The sequence below is a fragment of the Scomber scombrus genome, chromosome 14 (genome assembly GCF_963691925.1).
Source record: "Scomber scombrus chromosome 14, fScoSco1.1, whole genome shotgun sequence".
NCBI classification, from domain to species: domain Eukaryota; kingdom Metazoa; phylum Chordata; class Actinopteri; order Scombriformes; family Scombridae; genus Scomber; species Scomber scombrus.
In genome coordinates this window covers 25548536-25569034 of record NC_084983.1, presented here as the reverse complement: position 1 = coordinate 25569034, position 20499 = coordinate 25548536, and the positions used below count along the sequence as shown (strand labels likewise).

The following is a 20499-nucleotide window of genomic DNA, read 5'->3' as shown; positions in this document are numbered from 1 at the left end:
AGGCAGTGAGTGTGAACGCTGCGCCACAGAAGGATTCATTTAAAAAGGAAACACCTCTGGTTAGTTTGTGGCTGAGGGACTGAACCACAATTAGTTATGGGGTAGTTATTGACAGTTAGCTGAAGGTGCACAATGATGACCTGCCATCGATACACAAAGACCCCACTGCTGTATAAACTAATACACACACACACAGTCCTTCCTTCACACAATGTCTGAATTTCCGACAGAAACGGTGAACATGACCACCGACAAACAGAAAACAGCACGAAGAGAAACTTTAAAAGAACATGATCTCAATAAGCGGCTACTTCAATCAAAATACCAGGGACTGAAATATTGAATCACCTTTTTTTTTTTTTTTTTTAAGTTACAACAAATGGTTAACATTTGAATTTTTACCCTCTATAAAAGTAACTTAACCGGAAAAGCAATTCTTATAATTGATGGTTTCTATTAATCAATCATTGCCTCACTGGCAGGCTGAAGGCAGAGCAGAGTCGAACCCATCGACCCAACTCCTCACTGAACATTTGAGACAATTAATCACCAAAGACGTAAATAAAAGGAGAAAAAGTCGGGGGAGCACTGTGACCGCAATGTTGTTTCTAAAATGACGACCTTAACAAGGCCTCTGCGGAGGTGGGCGAGATATTTATTCTTGTTATTTATGGAGAAACAGAGAGTGTGATGAATATACAGATCAACAACAGAGAAGGGAAATATGCTGCAGGGATGATTTCAGATGTTTTTACAGACATTTTGCATTTTAATTATTTACTGATGCAGAAACTTGTGGACCTTCAGTTTGTAAACAGTGAAAAGAAAATGTACAAAATGCAGCTCTGACATTTAAGTAAAAGGCAACAATGAAATAATCTTACTTATCTTTTCAACATCTAGTTGTGTTGTGACACATTCACATTAGTAGTGAATGTAAGAATACTTATTCAATATGATGAACATGAATTGGAATATCTATTGAATAATTTTACTTCCGTGACGTAACCCATTGGTTTGTCGACTGCTGCTTGGAAGCCAATAGCATCGGATCTGGGCAGCGCCATCTTGAAAATTTCTAGTGCATGCCGGGTAAAAAAAACAAAACACGGATTCTACTTATATGGGCATCAGGAGGAGCAAGAGGCGCCCTCCTGAACCTGTGAACCAATCAACCTGTCAATCACGACGTAGCCACGACCTAATGCATACCCTGCTTTATCGTCAAATATAAAATCAGGGAGGCCAAAATGTCCCAAATGAACATCATACTGCATTGAAGAAGGCTTTAAACTAGCGATTGAGACCATAAACACATTTTGAAAAAGTTTACTGAGCTTAGAAATCAAGTGAGAAGTTGGTGAATTCTCCATTGACTTGTATAGAGACGGAAGTCCTTTTGACATCAAAACGGTCGCCCCCTGGTGGCCTTTTGATAGAATGCAGTTTTAAGTTACTTCTGCGTTGGCATCATTTCAGAGGACCGGAACTCCCCGCCTGTGTTGACATGAGATTTAACAGCACAATATTTTTCTTCATCTTTTTGGGTTCTTCTGTCCACATTTCAGCACGACTGACAACTTTCAACAATGCGACAAAAACAACACTGCTGGTTGTAGCGATGGAGCGATCGGTGCTGAGAATGAGTATAACGTTAAAAAGGTAAATTAAACCGCTCCACATTAAGCTCAAGTTTACTGATTATTTCTATTGAGAGTTTTTGGGAAACTATCTTCTCTCATGTCTTCTCCTCTTCAGGCAATACAGGGAAAAATGTTTCTCTGGGCAACATCAGAAACATTGATATTTCTGGAACAAACCGAGGATGCATCGGTGGAAGGAACAACTACACTGTGACAGGTGGGTTATCTTTGTATAAGTGGGTGGTTTATGAGTCATTACTTATGTTTAGACATTATCTTCTGTACAGCACAAATCTAAGAATGATTAACTGCTTTCAATGTCTCATGTTCCTGGTATTTCAATAAGAGACATTGCAGCCAATTCAAATATTGGCAACATCAGTAATGTTACCGTTGGTCATAATTCAGGATCCATTGGTTCAGGGAACCGCATCAACATTAGCTGAGGTAAGAAGGGAAGAGATTTATTGGTCACGTAGGACACAGTAATGGATGTGTACATGTGCATATAACAAGTATGTGTGTTAACATTTCCTGTGAATGCATCATTTCTTTACGATCGCTGTTCTCTCACAGCTTTGATTCTCTCTTTTTTTAAGGAAACTGCTCTCCAACAGATCAGAAACCACTCAGCCAGATAATTATGTCCTATAATTTGAATATTTTTGAACATGACAATAGCAAATTTAAAATTCATTACTTTAAATCAGCAAAAATCACAGAAATCCAATGGATTCAATATATATATAAAAACACGAAAACATACTGCATGAAATTGTCTTTGCATTGTTTTTTTTGTCAAAGGCAGAAGATACACATCAGGTTTTCTCTTCATTTGAAGCTTAGTACTCAGAATACACTGTGTAGAATAAATATATTAAAAGTCTGGTCAAAACAATGGGACTAAAACAGGTCCTAGAGCAGACCCCTGAGCTGCTCCATAATATAGTAAATTAAAATTAAACATCTGATCACCGACTGCAACTGAAAGTTAACTTGGTGGAAAATGAAAAGTTATTTGTTAATTAAATAAGTTTCCAGTCTTTCATGTGTATAAAAATACTACACATTTAAACCAAACTGTTTAAACCTAATTACGGCAATGAGTAATAAAATGTATTACGATAGAGTGACAGCAAGGTGGAGCTACATTCATACTCATGTGGACTGAGTTGTGACAGACGATCTTATGACATTAAACTAGTCCATAAAGAAAAGGATTGAAGTGGGGCATATCACAAATATGGCCAATGTTGAGAACAGTGTTGGGGTCATTACTAAAAAAATGTAATGAATTACACATTACTCATTAATTTAAAAAAAAAAGGTAATGTGTTACTTTACATAATTACTCCCTGTGGAAGGTAATCAATTACACTACTAGTTACATTACTTTTGGGTTTTGCGTTACTCCTTAGCTACATGAGATATTAGAGAAAATAAATAATATATCAACAAATAAAATAATATATAACACCATGTTGTACAAATAATAACTGCCTCAAAATAATATATAAAGTAACAGACTGGTCTTTCTAACTACATTAGTTTGCATATGAACTGCATTTCACAGGTCAAACACACTCAAACACCAAACCATGGCTTTAGAGTAGACTAGTCCTGTTTATTCGACATGTTTATCATTAAAGTAATGGTTAAACCTCATGAGGGGGAGACTCTTAAATCCTTTGTCAGATAACCTGTTTCTCCTCGGAGTCAGCACAAGACTGGCCAGGCTGAAGTGCCTCTACAAGGGGGGTGCACTACACCGGTCCAGATGGGTTACCAAAGATTTCCTGCCTGATGACGGACATCTGTTCACTATTATCATTACATGCTGAGTATGTTTCTGAAAGATGGAGATTCCTCTGTACAAGTAACACACAAGCTTTGGCTGCTTGGTTGGCATACACTAACATCTTACCCACAACACCCAGTTGAGAAATAAAATATTGATAACATGAAGGATCTTTTACTCTGAGATAGCGAACTTAAGGAACCTACAGCAATAAGCCTACAGGGTTATCTCTTTATTATATAATATATCCTTCACAGAGGTTTGGATAACGGAAACACTTGAGGAACAAGAACTGCAAGAAAAGCAGAGAGGAACTAAACATGCTACACCTCCTTCAATCCTAAAATCAGCCAGCTTTGCATATTGGTTAAAAGCAGGAATTAAAACTCAAGAAAAAGTCCTTATTTTTCTTTTCTGATAAATGATGCCTATGCAGTTACCAGCCACAACATACGAATCACATGATTTTTGTTTAACAGCAGCTACAAACCGAAACTGAAAGTGAAGCTTCAGGTCATGCAGAAGCTAAACCAGAGCTGCAAATTCAGGTTAATGTCCGTGTGTACTCTAATGTACTCTTGTGACTCGCGGTGGTTTTGGAGTTTCAGTAAGGACGAAAAAAAATCAATAAACTGACATTAAAAGTTATGCACATGAAGCATTTGGTTGACTTGTTATAACCCCACTACTATTGGAAATATCAGGGTCAATCAGGGTCTTGTATTGGCATAATGCATAATGTTTTAAATAACCCATAGATATAACATATAACAATAGCGTCCAGTTTGTTTAAACAGGTCAGTACTAAGATGGTATTTAGCATTTTTAGATACTAACCAACAACATTTAGTTATTTTTGGGGTTTGTTTTTTTTAAGACCTGTTGCAACATAATAATTTAACTGATTCTGTTTAAGGAAGTAAACTGAATGGACACTTGTGTTGATTGATCTATTGAAGTAGTTTGAAAAATACACTATACACACCAAAAATATGAAGAACATTAAATATTTCCAAGAATGGGACATTAACCCAATAGTTCCCAATCAAGTACAATGTTTGGCTAAATATAACTGAACAGATATGTGCACCAAATATGTGAGCGTGTTTAAATCTGCAATTACAAGGTGTCTGCATTTATATAAAATAAAGCTAAAAAAAGTTGAAGAGGTTTTATAACTTGAGTTTCTGTTGGGGAAATGTATTATTCTGTAATAGTGGATGTTTCAGTAGTTTAACCTGCAGGAGACTCATTCTATACAATGACTTTGTAATTAGTACTGAAACACAAATTCAATGCAACAGTTCAACATGTACTTTGGTTAGTGGTATTGAAAATATCCCCTTGAGATTCCATGGGTTTTTATTCTTTTTTGCTGAACCATCAAACTCCTTAAAAAAAAGTCCCTCCTCTTAAACCCCTGAAATACAGGAACATGCATGTGCAGGACATAAAAGCAACGTCTTCCCCACTCAATTCAACAATCTCACCTCACAGCAGACGACGGACATCTGAAACCAGTGGTAAGATAACTGATGACTGTATATTTGTGTGTCTCTCTGCTTCATGTCTGTATCAGCGGCTGTCTTATTAATGCTTACTTTGTAATTTGCCTCATATTTTATCTTAAAGTAGAACAACCCAAATTAAAAAAGGACAAAGCTCCAGATTCTTGACAGAAATGTACATTTTGTCACTTAGTTGTTGTTTGCCTATGTCGTCTATTTCAGTGAGAACAATGGACAGCAAGATCACTACCACAGACGGCGGTAACATTGTCAGCACTGGAGCGAAGGCTCAAGGTAAGCCCAGGTGTGACCTTGCTTTTCTTTCAGGCTGTCTTTACAGTCTTATGACACCAATTTCATGACTTCTCTTATAGAAGACGCAGCACCCAACCCATCTCATGGGGATGTCGGTGGACAAGAAAAGATGTCCAACCTTAAAGGTGAGTTATTTTATCATAATGCAATTCATTTTAATATTCATTACTAATGTTCAGACATTATCTGAGTTTTGGTGAATTTTTTTAAAATTTCGTTTCTCAATATATTTCAACAGGTGGAGTGACAGGCAACTTAATTGGTGGCGGTCAGAAAATTATCTCTAATGTTAACATGGGAGGAGTTTCAGGGGGTGCTAACATCGGCTGAGGTAAGAAGAAAGATCAGAGATTTACTCACATGTGATGTGACATGTTAATGTGTGTTAACTGTTCCTATGAATGCATCACTGTAAAAGTATATGATCCTCATTTTCTCATCAGTATTTGTATTTTATTCTTTCTTGCTCTCTTTGTCTTTATCTCTTTTTTCTCTTTTAGGACATTGCTGCCCTGCAGATGAAAAGGACTCCTCTTAAAAAAAACAAAAAAAACAATTTGTTTCATTGTCAGATATTTGAAATGTCCTTGTATACAGTATTGAAAAAAGTTCAATTCCAAAAATAAAGTCTACATACTGTATGAAACCTTCTTTGGCCGACTTACCATTTTTTCATTTTTTATGGCTGACCTTATTGTACTCTGGTGGATATTTGGTGTCTTGGAAATGTATCTAATCGTCATCCTTCTTCCAAACACACATTTGTTTCCAATGTTGCTTTGGGTTCATGATGTTTTTTTTTTGTTTTTTTTTGGAAAGGGACTGATCAGTAGTTTGGTCTTCTACCTAAGAAATTTAGTATTTAACCTAAAATGATTTGTTTTAACTTGATTACACACAGAAAACCTCCCTTCCTCTTATTATAAATGTTATGTGTCATAACAAAAGGGGGGAAATATATGAGTTGATACAGAATACAAAACCTGATGAAATCAAAAACACCTTCATGTGTTTTAATGGTTTGGTTACTACTTTAAGGTTTGCAGAGAATAAACATACAAATCATGAATCAATAAGAGATACGGTTCAAGGCTGACTGTCACCTGGCAGTTCACACAGACACAGACGGGTATCTGAGTACACTCTTCTTCAAATAGCAGAGGTTCTGGGAGGTGCTCTGCAGACTGCAGGACACTAAGGTCTCAGTGCTCAAGATAACATCCGGCACAAGTGAATGAAAAAAGATTAATGTGAATATATAAACGGACGACAAAAAGCAAAAACTTGTACAGATCTACAGCTGATAACGTACATTTCTGAACCTATAATGTAATAACCTATTTCATGTCATTACATTACATATTACATTACATGCCTTGCCAATAATGTAATAACTAATTACATTATTGGCAAGGTGACAAATGTCATACCTGGAGCCGATGACATAATAATATATTAACATTTCTTTAATATTGAAATGTTTGACACTATTAAGACATTTTTAAATATAAACATTGATATTAGCCATCTTACATATTACTTTACAACCAAATAAGTATTTGTAGCTTTAACAGTTTGATTCATTTAAGTTTTTCGAACTGAATTGTTGAATGATTAAATACTAAAATGTCCAACTGTACGCTGAAATAATTACACTTTGCACATTATCAATAGATATTAATATTGTTATTAGTGGGTTTTTGTAATATTGATTATAACCATACTGTTAGAATTATTAGAATGAGTCAAAATAAACATATTGCAGTTATATGTATATATTGTATATTCCTGCTCTATAAAACAATGAGAGTGGTTCTAATGAGACTCTCATTACAACCAGCTGATTCCTGAATGTAGCTTCATCAGTCCATTGTAGATGAAGCCACCAGTGACTAGTTCGAATGTAAGAAGATAAAACATGTAAATAAGCAAACTTTTGCTGGAATTAGCAAGAGTCAAATTTCTTTTAGTAGACACTAAAACCTAAAAGAGGGTTACCAATTCTCAATATAACTCCCAGAAGGTATAGCTAAACCATAGACTGTATATAAAATGGAAGTAACATCCGTGACGTCACCCATTGGTTTGTGAACTGCTGCTTGGATGCGAATAGTATCGGATCTGAGCAGCGCCATCTTGAAAATTTCCGGTGCATGCCGGGAAAAAAAACAAAACACGGATTCCACTTATATGGGCATCAGGAGGAGCAAGAGGCGCCCTCCTGAACCTGTGAACCAATCAACCTGTCAATCACGACGTAGTCACGCCTTAATGCATACCCTGACGACTAAATTATAGTCAAAACTGATGCAGCAGAGGCCAAGATATCCTGATTTGGAAGTTTACAAAAAAAGGTAGATTCTACTACTTAAAAGCAACTCGATCGTCTAATTTGTTTGACCCTCTCTGCTCTGTAAATACCTCTGTCTTTCAAACTCCACAAAGTCTGTAACACAAGATTTAAATCTGCATCCACAAAGCCCCAGTCCAGATATCACTAGTGTTATTAATGTTCACAGAGGACATTGTGCAACTGTCCATAAACCGATATTGGTGTATAAAATTCCCCGAACCATGACTTTATCATTATCAGCTGATTATGCTGACGTGACCCATCTTCAGTGAGAAAGATTGTAGGATCAAGTTCTGTGTGAAGCTAATGTCACTCTGTACAAACAGAAAGTCAGTCAGTCAGTCAGTCAGTCAGTCAGTCAGTCAGTCAGTCAGTCAGTCAGTCAGTCAGTCAGTCAGTCAGTCAGTCAGTCAGTCAGTCAGTCAGAAAGAAAGAAAGAAAAAAAAGGCTGAATGTGCAGAGAAACATAACAAATGCAGAGGTTTGATGGTGATATGAAACACACTGCATACTGTGGCCATCACAGTTACCAGATCTCAAACCTCTTAAGCACCTATGGGAGATTATGGAGCGACGTTTTAGACAGCGGCACCATCTTCAAAACAAAAACTGAGGGAATAACTTTCGGAAGACGCTTTTCCACAAGAGTTCAGAGACTTGGGATATGAAAATATCCCCTTGAGATTCCATGCGTTCTTTTCTCTTTTTTTTGCTGAACCATCAAACTCCTTAAAAAAGTCCCTCCTCTTAAACCCTGAAATACAGGAACATGCATGGGCAGGATATAAACGCAATGCCTTCACTACTCAATTCAACAATCTCATCTCACAGCAGACGACGGACATCTGAAACCAGTGGTAAGATAACTGATGACTGTATATTTGTGAGTCTCTCTGCTTCATGTCTGTATCAGCTGCTGTCTTATAATGCTTACTTTGTAATTTGCCTCATATTTGATCCTAAAGTAGAACAACCCAATTTAAAAAGGACAAAGCTCCAGATTCTTGATAAGAGTTTAACAGAAATGTACATTTTGTCACTTAGTTGTTGTTTGCCTATGTCGTCTATTTCAGTGAGAACAATGGACAGCAAGATCACTACAGCGGACGGTACCATTGTCAGCACTGGAGCGAAGGCTCAAGGTAAGCCCAGGTGTGACCTTGCTTTTCTTTCAGGCTGTCTTTACAGTCTTATGACAACAATTTCATGACTTCTCTTACAGGAGACGCAGCACCCAACCCATCTCATGGGGATGTCGCAGGACAAGAAAAGATGTCCAACCTTAAAGGTGAGTTATTTGTCATAATGCAATTCATTTTAATATTCATTACTAATGTTCAGACATTATCTGAGTTTTGGTGAATATTTTTAAATTTCATTTCTCAATACTCATATTTCAACAGGTGGAGTGAAAGGCAACGTAGTTCATGGCGATCAGAAAATTATCTCTAATGTTAACATGGGAGCAGTTTCAGGGGATGCTAACATCGGCTGAGGTAAGAAGAGAGATCAGAGATTTACTTGTCAGATAGGAAACAGTATCAGATGTGATGTGACATGTTAAAACTGCAATCGGTAACTTTGAGGAGAGAGAGGACTTAGCGTCAAATTTAAAGAAGTACAACTTTCAGATCCCTCCCCCTCCCTCCCTCTCCTCTGCTCTGCCTCCAAAGTCCCTTCCCCAGAGGAGGCTGACGTGCGCGCGACGGCATGCGACCCGGTATGCTGTTGTTGGTAACGGAGGTATCGGTAGTTTTGTCCTCGCTGATGGTTGTTGCTGCGCCATTACTTTCTCTACGCTCCTGAAGCCGCTCTCCCGAGCTGAGGAGGAAGGGGGAGGGGGCTGTGTGCGTGAGCAGTGATTGACAGCTGTCAGACACTCCATCAGACACCATCCTGGATCTGATTGGTTCTTGTTGTCCAGTCGCGTTGGATTCTGGCAATTTGCCAATTTGCAGTAGGAGCAGTAGATGGGGCTAAATGAGCCTGTTTTTTTTTGTTTTTTTTTTTACAGATTACTAGTTTCATGTAATGCTGTCTTTACATAGTGACAGTCTTAGCAAATATGACAAAAAGTTGCTTTTATAAGACTTACCAACTGCAGCTTTAATGTGTTTTAACTGTTCCTATGAATGCATCACTGTAAAAGTATATGATCCTCATTTTCTCATCAGTATTTGTATTTTATTCTTTCTTGCTCTCTTTGTCTTTATCTCTTTTAGGACATTGCTGCCCTGCAGATGAAAAAACAACAACTATTTGTTTCATTGTCAGATATTTGAAATGTCCTTAAACACAGTATTGTAAAAAAAGTTCAATTCCAAAAATAAAGTCTACATACTGTATGAAACCGTCTTTGGCCGATTTAACATTTTTTCATTTTTTATTGGTGGATATTCGGTGTCTTGGAAATGCATCTAATCGTCATCCTTCTTCCAAACACAAATTTGTTTCCAATGTTGCTTTGGGTTCGCGATGTAGTGTTTTTTGTTTTTTTATAGAAAAGGGACTGATCAGTAGTTTGGTCTTCTAGCTAAGACATTTTGTATTTAACCTACAGTAAAATTAGTTGTTTTAACTTGATTACACACAGAAAACCTCCCTTCCTCTTATTATAAAACCAACTTTTAGAGATTTATATGTGTCATAATAAAAAGGGGGGAAATATATGAGTTGATACAGAATACAAAACCTGATGAAATCAATAACACCTTCATGTGTTTTAATGGTTTGGTTACTACTTTAAGGTTTGCAGAGAATAAACATACAAATCATTAATCAATAAGAGATACGGTTCAAGGCTGACTGTCACCTGGCAGTTCACACAGATACAGACAGGTATCGGACTACACTCTTCTTCAAATAGCAGAGGTTCTGGGAGGTGCTCTGCAGACTGCAGGACACTAAGGTCTCAGCGCTCAAGATAACATCGATATCACTAGTGTTATTAATGTCCACAGAGGACGTTGTGCAACTGGTGTCACACAGTAGGACTCCACATAAACTGATATTGGTGTATAAAATTCCCCGAACCATGACTTTATCATTATCAGCTGATTATGCTGACGTGTTCCCATCTTCAGTGAGAAAGATTGTGGGATCAAGTTCTGTTTGAAGCTAATGTCACTCTGTACAAAAACAAAGAAAGAAAGAAACACACAGACAGACAGACAGACAGACAGACAGACAGACAAAGAGAAAGAAAGAAAAGTAAGAAAGTAAGAAAGTAAGAAGGCTGAATGTGCAGAGAAACATAACACATGCAGAGGTTTGATGATGATGATGATGATGATGGTGATGATATGATGATATGAATCATACTGCAACCGTCGCCGTCCCTCACTTTCACCAACCTGCACCGCTATCCTGGTAAACACCCTGATCACATCCCGTCTGGACTACTGTAACTCTCTCCTCTTTGGTCTTCCGCGGAAATCTCTTCACAAACTCCAGCTGGTACAGAACGCAGCCGCCCGTATCATAACCAGAACCCCCTCTATTGAACACATCACTCCTGCCCTGCAGCAACTTCATTGGCTTCCTATCAAATCCCGCATTGACTTTAAGATTCTACTCCTCACTTACAAGATCCTTCACAACCTGGCACCATCATATCTCTCTGAACTTATTCACATCTACAAACCTTCCCAAACACTCCGATCCTCTTCTGCCAACCAGCTCTTTGCCCCAACTGCCAACTTAACTACCATCATGGGGTCAAGAGCTTTCAGCCGATCTGCCCCCCCGCCTTTAGAACTCTCTCCCTCCAGACATTCGCACTTCTGACTCTGTTTCCACCTTTAAATCCCGCCTGAAAACGCACCTATTCAGACTGGCATACTCTGTCTCACACTAACTATGCAATCACCTTCTTATTTATTTGTTGTACTGATGCACTTTATAGTTACATTCATATTTATTCTTTATCTTTGCACTAAATGTTACCTGATTTATATTGTTTGATGTACTGTTGTCATGTTTTATGTGCCTTGTAAGGTGTCATTGAGTGCTTTGAAAGGCACCTTTAAATACAATGCATTATTATTATACTGTGGCCATCACAGTTTCCAGATCTCAAACCTCTTAAGCACCTATGGGAGATTATGGAGCGACGTTTTAGACAGCGGCACCATCTTCAAAACACAAACTGAGGGAATAACTTTCAGAAGACGCTTTTCCACAAGAGTTCAGAGACTTGGAGAATCTACACCAAGGAGCACTGAAGTGGTTCTGGAGGTCAAACACAACTAACACACTTTAAGTTGGTTTTTCTTTCATGTGTCATCTCTCTTCTCTTTTTTTGGCCACATTTTCTCTTACTTCTGCTCTCTCTACTTTTTTTTAATTTTTCCTCCATTCTTAAAGTGATGAGTGATGAGAAAGTCTTTGATAACGTGATTGACAACATGTCCAGTAAACCACTCACATACTTATCTACATGGGAACGTGACCACATTAAAAAACCCTCTATTACTTCTGCTTTTGTCATTCTCTGTTTTACGAAACAGAACTTGAGAATGTAATTGACGACATGTCCAGTAAACCATCTGAATGCTCATGTGCATTGGAAACATAACCACGCACACAAACACGTATAAACCACGTCATCTGTAATGTTTAAAACCAAACTATTTTTTAATTGGGATTTAAACTTGTTTTATGTTCACAACACCTTTTATGCACATATATGTCCTCATGCTTACATATATCTGTATTCATGAAGCACTTCGGTGAAAACCATGTTTGCTTTTATAAATAAAACTACTCAGTCAGTCACATGAACCGTTCATCTTACCTCCTTGTGTCGGGTTATATTTATCATTAGGTAACAGAAATTACAGGCCGACTAAAACCTTCAAGAAACAGGTTCCATGTAGATCAGTGTAATGGCGCTTTTCCACTACACAGCACGACTCGCCTCGGTTCTTTTTGCGTTTCCACTAGGGAAAGTACCTGGTACCTGGTACTTTTTTAGTACCTGCTCTGGTGAGGTTCCAAGCGAGCCAAGCCGGTACTAAAATGTGACGTCAACACACTGCTGGCCGCTGATTGGTCAGAAGAGTTGTCTCTGGAAGAGTCATGAGCCGTCCCACACAAGAATCAAACCCGACATTTTTAAATACCGGCAACAGCGTTACAACCATACAGCTCAATTTTCTTGCTTTGTGTGTGACAGAAAGCCTCATACAGCAGCAAGTACACCACTGCCTCCATGTCCTCCATTGTTTATGTGTTTTGTGTCGCGTATAAAACGAAGTCACGGCAGTTTCGTGGAGCCGTGCTATGACGACCCCGCCCACGTTGAGTAGGTACTTTTTTGTAATGGAAAAGGTCTGTTCTGGAACCGTACCGAGTCGAGGCGAGTCGAGGCGAGTCGTGCTGGAACTGTGTAGTGGAAAAGCGCCATAAGTCTGCTGGTTCTCCAAACTGATCCTACTGGTGTCATTATCAGAATGGACAACAGAATAAAAATTGCTCATACTTGCTACACTTGAGGTGTGACTGTGTCTGAAATCACTCATCATTAACTCTTACTAACTAATCATTCATCACTTTTGATATAACATACAGTACATAGTTTACTCAGTAGTGAGCAGTAAATTGAGATTTCAGACACTTAGTAATCATCATGAAGGTAAAGTATCACACAACGCTAATTTTAAGCATCTGAAATATATTAGTGTAGTGATGCTCCAGTGATTCTAAGTTATAAGTTCTTACCTTCTGAGATGTTCATGTTCCTTCAGGAAGAGCTCTGTCCGTCTGTTATTCACCCCTGAACCGCTCTTGTAGGACCTGCGTAAGAAAACACATAAGAGAGAAACATTAAATGATGGTGGACAGGGCTGACAGCTGGAAATGGGATACAACAAATGAGACTTTTTTTTTTGCCTTTATTTAACAGAGAAAGTGTGGGGTCTATATGTAAACGGAGGGGTATGCATCTTTTGAAACAATTGGCTATTAATGTACATTTAATAAATTAGTTAAAAGTTGAATAATGCCAGAGATGTTAGATCATCACTGTTTACTCGTTACTAATTCCCAGAGTGTACCCATAGACTGTATATAAAATGGACGTAACATCCGTGACGTCACCCATTGGTTTGTGGACTGCTGCTTGGAAGCGAATAGCATCGGATCTGAGCAGCGCCATCTTGAAAATTTCCGGTGCATGCCGGGTAAAAAAAACAAACACAGATTCTACTTATATGGGCATCAGGAGGAGCATGAGGCGCCCTCCTGAACCTGTGAACCAATCAACCTGTCAATCACGACGTAGCCACGCCCTAATGCATACCCTGCTTTATCGTCACATATAAAATCAGGGAGCCCAAAATTTCACAAATGAACATCATACTGCATTGAAGAAGGCTTTAAACTAGCGATTGAGACCATAAACACATTTTGAAAACGTTTACTGAGGTTAGAAATCAAATGAGAAGTTGGTGAATTCTCCATTGACTTGTATAGAGACGGAAGTCCTTTTGACACCAAAACGGTCGCCCCCTGGTGGCCTTTTGATAGAATGCAGTTTTAAGTTACTTCCGCGTTGGCATCATTTCAGAGGACTGGAACTCCCCGCCTGAGTGTACCACAGTCGTACAAACCTCCCTGTTGGGTGGATGTGTGTAGACTACCATATGCCTGTTCTGATACACATGACATGCCCTCCATGAAAAGCTAATGCAGCAACCTAAACTTCATAATCATGTTTGATCGTCTTTCCGACTGGGTGCAGCAGAATTTCAGGCCAAAACAGAAGAAATTGTCACTAAAAACAATTTTGTCCAGTCTTTGCTTCAGCATTTGACTCTCTCCTATTAACTGATGACTGGATGCTGATTCTGTACTTCCTGCGTTAAGGCTTTTAAGTGATTAGCACTGCTTAACCCCCGACTCTGTCCTGCATCTCTTATTTACACCATCTCCTCCCTCTTTGGATTAATCATCAATTCATCATCCATGATCTGCCCTGTTGCCTTCTTCTTCAACTGTTCCTCCACACCTCTCATGTCTGTGTGCATAATTTAAATTCACCGTCATCATTTTGCAATCAGTCAACATTAGAACACAACAATGTCTTGTTCTCTTTCCATCCATCTATCTTTCTTTCGCTGTGACTGCCTTTGTCTCGCCCTCATCCCCCTGATAAAGCCTTTCTGTGTATCAGGCAGGCCAGATGTAACCGCTCTCTTGCAGCTTTGGCTGAATGAAAGCCTTGCGCTTTGATTTACTGTAGAAGGCACTTAGGAAAGATATCCCCAGAGAAAGAGAGCAATACAAAGAGAGAGAAAGAGTGAGAGAGAGAGTGAGAGAGAGAGAGAGGGGGAAACATCAGCTAATAAGAGGAGGTGCCTCTTATTAGAGGATGAAACATGATAGAGGGAATGGGGACTATTACAGGGTGGGGGAAATCAGCAACAAAGTGGACATTTCTGCCTCCTACTGGTTAATGACAATATAACAAAAGTCAAAAAAGGAAAAGAAGGGAAGAAAAGATGAAAATGAGAGCATTGGTATACATAAAAACTAGTGACAGAAGGAATTAAGGAGGGAAAAGTCAATTATACCGACATAACTCATTAAATTGGGTGAAGCCGTGGAACAAGTTGACTGATGAGATCAAAAAAAGTAAAAATCTGGTGCAATTTAAAAATAAGTTAAAACATTTCATTTTGGAAAGATACAGTCTTGAAGGTGGGGAATGATTTATGGGACTAATGTTAAATGTTTTGCTTGGTATTTGCTGAGTATGTACATGTAGGTGTGTGTATATGTGTGTAGATGGCATGTATGTTTGTTTGTTTATGTATAGGTAATGTATATACATATATTTACATGTATGGTTTAAAGGTTAGAGCATCTATAAGCTTGTAGCTTCAGCCCTGACCCTTTCCATCAGCCATGCAGCTCTGTTGTTAGAGGGATGTGTTACTGTTTGGTTTTTTTTGTGGTTCTATTTATTTTTTTGTTGATCGAAATAAACTCAAACTTAACTCAACTCAAAAAAAGGACAAAAAGATGATTTAATAGTGTACCTCCATAAAGTTGCAAGAGATAGATAGAAAAACAAACTTTGTGTCAAACTTTAGATCCTAAATTGACTAGTAAACTGACCTTGGTATGTAAAACTAGTATAAAATTTACATAACTTCTAACATCTAAATGTCCAAGAAAAGTATAAACCAGACTTACCAGAGTTTGTCCTGGGCTCCATCAAAATACATCATTTTACACAACAAATGTGCTTTTTTTTTTTTTTGCTGGATGCTGAATCTCATCCAATCAGCCAACTCCAAACCAAAAATTAATCTTCACAAATATCCTCATGTGTAATGATGAATTCTGGGTCTTTAAAGTATCCACTACATACTGCACTTAGACCTGTTACAATTAAGCTCTATTAAAAGTAATTTAACTGCCTCATAACCTTATCAACAGTGATTAAATACGCACCATAAACACACCCCAAAGCAGTCAGTGAACACTGCTGTGGTGAATGTAGGAAGACATACTTTACATTTACTAACAATATGTCATTTATTTGCATTTATGGGATGGGTGAAGGTTCTTACTCAATGTCTCTGTGAACAGAACCCAGCAGGTCCTCTCGTTCTCGCAGGCTGAAGAAGTTGCTCTTGGTTTTGTGGAACTCATGAGTATAGTCCTACAGAGAAAAAAAAAAGAAAGATGTCAACTACAGTGAGGAATACACGATGAGATGATATTGATGATAAAAATAAATAATGTTAGAAAAAGTTAACAGTATTAATATACCTGTAAAATGTCTCTGTGTCTCTGTAAGGTGTGCATCAGTGCTGCATTATGCGACGAAGCTCCCGGGGTGTTCGTGTATTCTGCCATTTTGTCGTTGACTGCTGTTAGCTGCCAAGAAAAATACAAAACTGAGGTCAAGAAGTCATGAAAACAATGTTTATGGGGTTTTTTTGTGGTAAATGATTTTTAAAAAAATAATGGTAGATAGATAGATAGATAGATAGATAGATAGATAGATAGATAGATAGATAGATAGATAGATAGATAGATAGATAGATAGATAGATAGATAGATAGATAGATAGATAGATAGATAGATAGATTTGTAAACTTTATTGATCCCCTTGGGGAAATTTAGGGTCCAGCAGCTTAATACACAAAGACATCAAAGAACAATATACTTAAACATTAAATACTAAATACTAAATAAGAAGAAAAACTAAATACTAAAAACTAAAATACTAAAATAAGAACAACAAGGTCTGAGGATGAGGCTTTATGATAAAGTGCAGAAATAAAATAAAATAAAATAAAATAAAATAAAATAAAATAAAATAAAAATAAACCTAAAAATATAGTGCAATATACAATTTAAAGTGAATTTAGTGAATTTAGTCCAGGCTGTCGCTGTGAGGGTCCTTTTATTGCCAGATTGTACAGTTGTGTAATGGTTATAATTTAAATTTAAATATCAAACCACCTCACTTAAATTTAGAAAATTGTGCTTTTTATTGGGCAAACAGTAAAATAATGTAAATGTATTAAAATAAGTATAAGCCAAATTTATAATAGTATTCCCAATATATAACAATTTAGGACAGCACTGTCTGCTTTGGTGGGTTGGTCATTTCTTTTTTTTCTTTTAAATATTCTGGCATCCTGTTACCTGACCTCAGAGTAAGCCCCTCAGACTCCTACTGCAGGAAACCATAAAAAAAACCTTTAAGTTCATGGTGTGACATTTGACTTACATTGGTCAGGAGCTGCTCCAGCTCAGTAGTCATCGCCACCAGCATGTTGTCATGAGATGAGCCAACAGAATCGGACCTGATTTATAGATCAAAGGAAAAGTTTTATTAGTAAATTCCAATTAAAATAAATATGGCTGAATTTAAATATACATTTCTTCAGGACCAGGTATACAAAATGACAAAGTATAAGACAAAACATGACATAAGTATATTTGAGGTATTGCAGGATGAAGTAACACATATATTCAGATTGTATATCAGTGTGCATCCACATGGTTAAAGCAGAGTGAGGTCTGTGCTGCTCACCTTGTCCGCTGGTCTCGGTTGCTGCTGCTGTAGCTGGTGCAGAGCTTGCTAAAGGAGACCAGCTTGAGGTCCAGCTCATTCTCCAGCTGCCTGGCCTGTTTACGCAAATCTGGGTGAAGAAACAGAGAGACGTTCAGGATAGAAGAACAAGATCTGGTCCAGTGTTGAGCATTTGGCCCATACATGAAAAATAAAACATTTGAGCTCCTAAATTGCACCTCTGCTTACATACACTCCTGCCCTGCAGCAACTTCATTGGCTCTCTATCAAATCCTGCATTGACTTTAAGATTCTACTCCTCACTTACAAGATCCTTCACAACCTGGCACCATCATATCTCTCGGAACTGATTCACATCTACACACCTTCCCGAACACTCCGATCCTCCTCTGCCAACCAGCTCTTTGCCCCATCTGCCAACTTAACTACCATCATGGGGTCAAGAGCCTTCAGCCGATCTGCCCCCCCCCGCCTCTGGAACTCTCTCCCACCAGACATTCGCACTTCTGACTCTGTTTCCACCTTTAAATCTCGCCTGAAAACGCACCTATTCAGAGCTGCATACTCTGTCTCACACTAACTATGCAATCACGTTCTTGTTTATTTATTGTACTGATGCACTTTATAGTCACATTCATATTTATTTCTTTATCTTTGCACTAAACGTTACCTGATTTATATTGTTTGATGTACTGTTGTTGTGTTATATTTGCCTTGTAAGGTTTCCTTGAGTGCTTTGAAAGGCACCTTTAAATAAAATGCATTATTATTATTATTATTATTATTATTATTATTATTATTATTATACCAACTTGATATCTTTGTTAAATTTTTGTACTTTTTCTCAAAGACGATGATGTTGAAACTAATCTAATCTAATCTCAACTATTAAGGTACAGTCCATTACTTTGTGGGAGACTTATTGCTTGATAGACGGTTCAAGTGTTCATATCATGCATTTTAACTATACAGTCAATGCTAAATAGGGTGAATTAAGGTAACGGGGGACTGGTGTGTGATATTTACATATGAATCCAGTACATTATATCAACACCTAATATCTTTATGAAATCCTCAAGATGTTTCCTTGTTAAAGCAGAAGACATTTTTTTAGATATTGTACTCATATATATATATAGTATATTAGTGTCCCTTGTGCCAAATGGTTTCAGACTTGTGGATTTTCTAATCTGGGACATTAGTTTTTAGGCTTATGCCTCATTTGATGTCACCGACCTTTAAGTAGGCTTCACAAGGGGTATTTCCTTCCTGTCTGACTATTTTCCTGCCCCCGCTTATTTCACAAGACCCACAAAGTCATATGATTTCTATTACTACCTCTATTGTGTGCGACACCAGCCACCCCGCACACAGTCTGTTCACCCTCCTACCCTCTGGAAGGAGGTATATAGGAGCCTCCGTGGCCGCACCGAAAGACTCAGAAACAGTTTCATACACCAGGCTGTGAGAAACATAAACTCTCTCCCCTCACTCCCTCCAGCCATATCCTCCAGGCTGTCAGAAAGCTGAACGCCCCCCCCCCCCCTCCCCCACAGACTGAATTTGCTGCTATTAAATGACTGTTCTTCTTGCACTGTATCTGTCAAAAATATACATCTTACAGAACTTTTTGCTGCCATTACTGCCTTTTTGCACTACCACAACTTAACTATACAGAAACTTATGCTGCTACTTCCTGCATATAAATAAGTTGTCTTATCTGTTGTGCACTTCAATGTTAACTCTTTAGTGTTAGGAAACATCTGTCTTATCTGTTGTGTCTGTGCACTTTATCTGTTCCACCGTGGGATAGTGAGAAACGTCTTATCGATTCCTTTGTATGCCTTAACATGTGAAGAAATTGACAATAAAGCTGACTTTGACTTTGACTATTACATGACACCCCTGTTGGGATTCAACACCAATCATGTTCACTTTAATGTTGTAGAAAAAGAGTGAATGCACTGGAGCATAGGTGTCCCACATTAGTCAACTACTCCACCCTTCATAGTGTAGTTATTTATTAATCAATTCATCACTCGGAGTCATTTTAAAAGGTGAAAAAATATAAATTTGGTTCCAACTTCTTAAATGTTAATATTTACTGGTCTCTTTAGTCCAGTGGTAGTAAACTGGAGATCTTCAGGTTGTGGTCTGTTGGTTGTGAACTTTGGGAACATGATCTGACATTTTTTAGATCAAACAACTAATCGATTCATCAAGAAAATAATAACAGATCAACTCGACGTGAAAGGCTAAAAACAGGTTAGCTTGAAAGCAGCTTAAAAACTCTCCTCCCTTTGACGATGTATCGTTTATTGACTTCATTTACTACGACACATGTTAAATATGGCTGAGCTGAATCGGCGAAGAACAGAAAAGTAAAGTACATGTATTATTTTAAGTTAGACGTTGTAAAATAATTTACCTTCCCAGTAGTTGCTGCTGGCCGCCATGTTTGTTGTTGACATGTCATCATCAGCCGTCAAGGAGAAGCCACTGTCGCAATTTAACCGTTAAGGCCTCTAGTGGTTTCAGACTGTAAGCACATCACAATATTTTAAGTGTGTGTTAAAAGCAACAGTCAGGTGTCCATTTAAATAGTGAAAGAGGTGTAATATATATACACAGTCTATGCTGTAATCATTCCCAGGGTTTGGATCACCCAGAGCCAGGCCCATTTACTTTGGATGGTTCACATGCAGAATTTAATTTTATTACATTGTATGACTATTACAAACATTAGTAGTACTAGTAGTGATTTATTTAGATAGATAGATGTAGATAGATGTAAACTTTATTGATCCCCTTGGGGAAATTTAGGG

The 20499-nt window shown here is 37.9% G+C and overlaps 1 protein-coding gene and 2 long non-coding RNA genes across 4 annotated transcripts in view; 2 read left to right on the top strand and 1 right to left on the bottom strand.

Moving 5' to 3' along the window:
- LOC133993975 (Golgi SNAP receptor complex member 1-like) overlaps window positions 1-20145 on the bottom strand; it is a 22908-nt gene extending 2763 nt beyond the window's left edge. The window contains exons 1-6 of one of the 2 annotated variants that reach the window (XM_062433127.1): window positions 20103-20145; window positions 17675-17783; window positions 17369-17444; window positions 16399-16506; window positions 16197-16288; window positions 13339-13413 (exon numbers count right to left, since the gene is read on the bottom strand). In XM_062433127.1, the coding sequence (XP_062289111.1) occupies window positions 13339-13413; window positions 16197-16288; window positions 16399-16506; window positions 17369-17444; window positions 17675-17783; window positions 20103-20145 (503 nt within the window). The remainder of the gene's footprint in view (window positions 1-13338; window positions 13414-16196; window positions 16289-16398; window positions 16507-17368; window positions 17445-17674; window positions 17784-20102) is intronic. The other variant, XM_062433125.1, reaches the window with a different exon arrangement.
- On the top strand, window positions 4923-5997 carry LOC133994351 (uncharacterized). Its single transcript, XR_009927099.1, has 5 exons — window positions 4923-4964; window positions 5172-5243; window positions 5324-5389; window positions 5503-5595; window positions 5765-5997. It is a non-coding gene; the product is annotated as an uncharacterized LOC133994351 (long non-coding RNA).
- Window positions 8430-9954, top strand: LOC133994350 (uncharacterized). The gene is made up of 5 exons (XR_009927098.1): window positions 8430-8474; window positions 8691-8759; window positions 8840-8905; window positions 9021-9113; window positions 9840-9954. It is a non-coding gene; the product is annotated as an uncharacterized LOC133994350 (long non-coding RNA).
- Window positions 20146-20499: the final 354 nt, after the last annotated feature.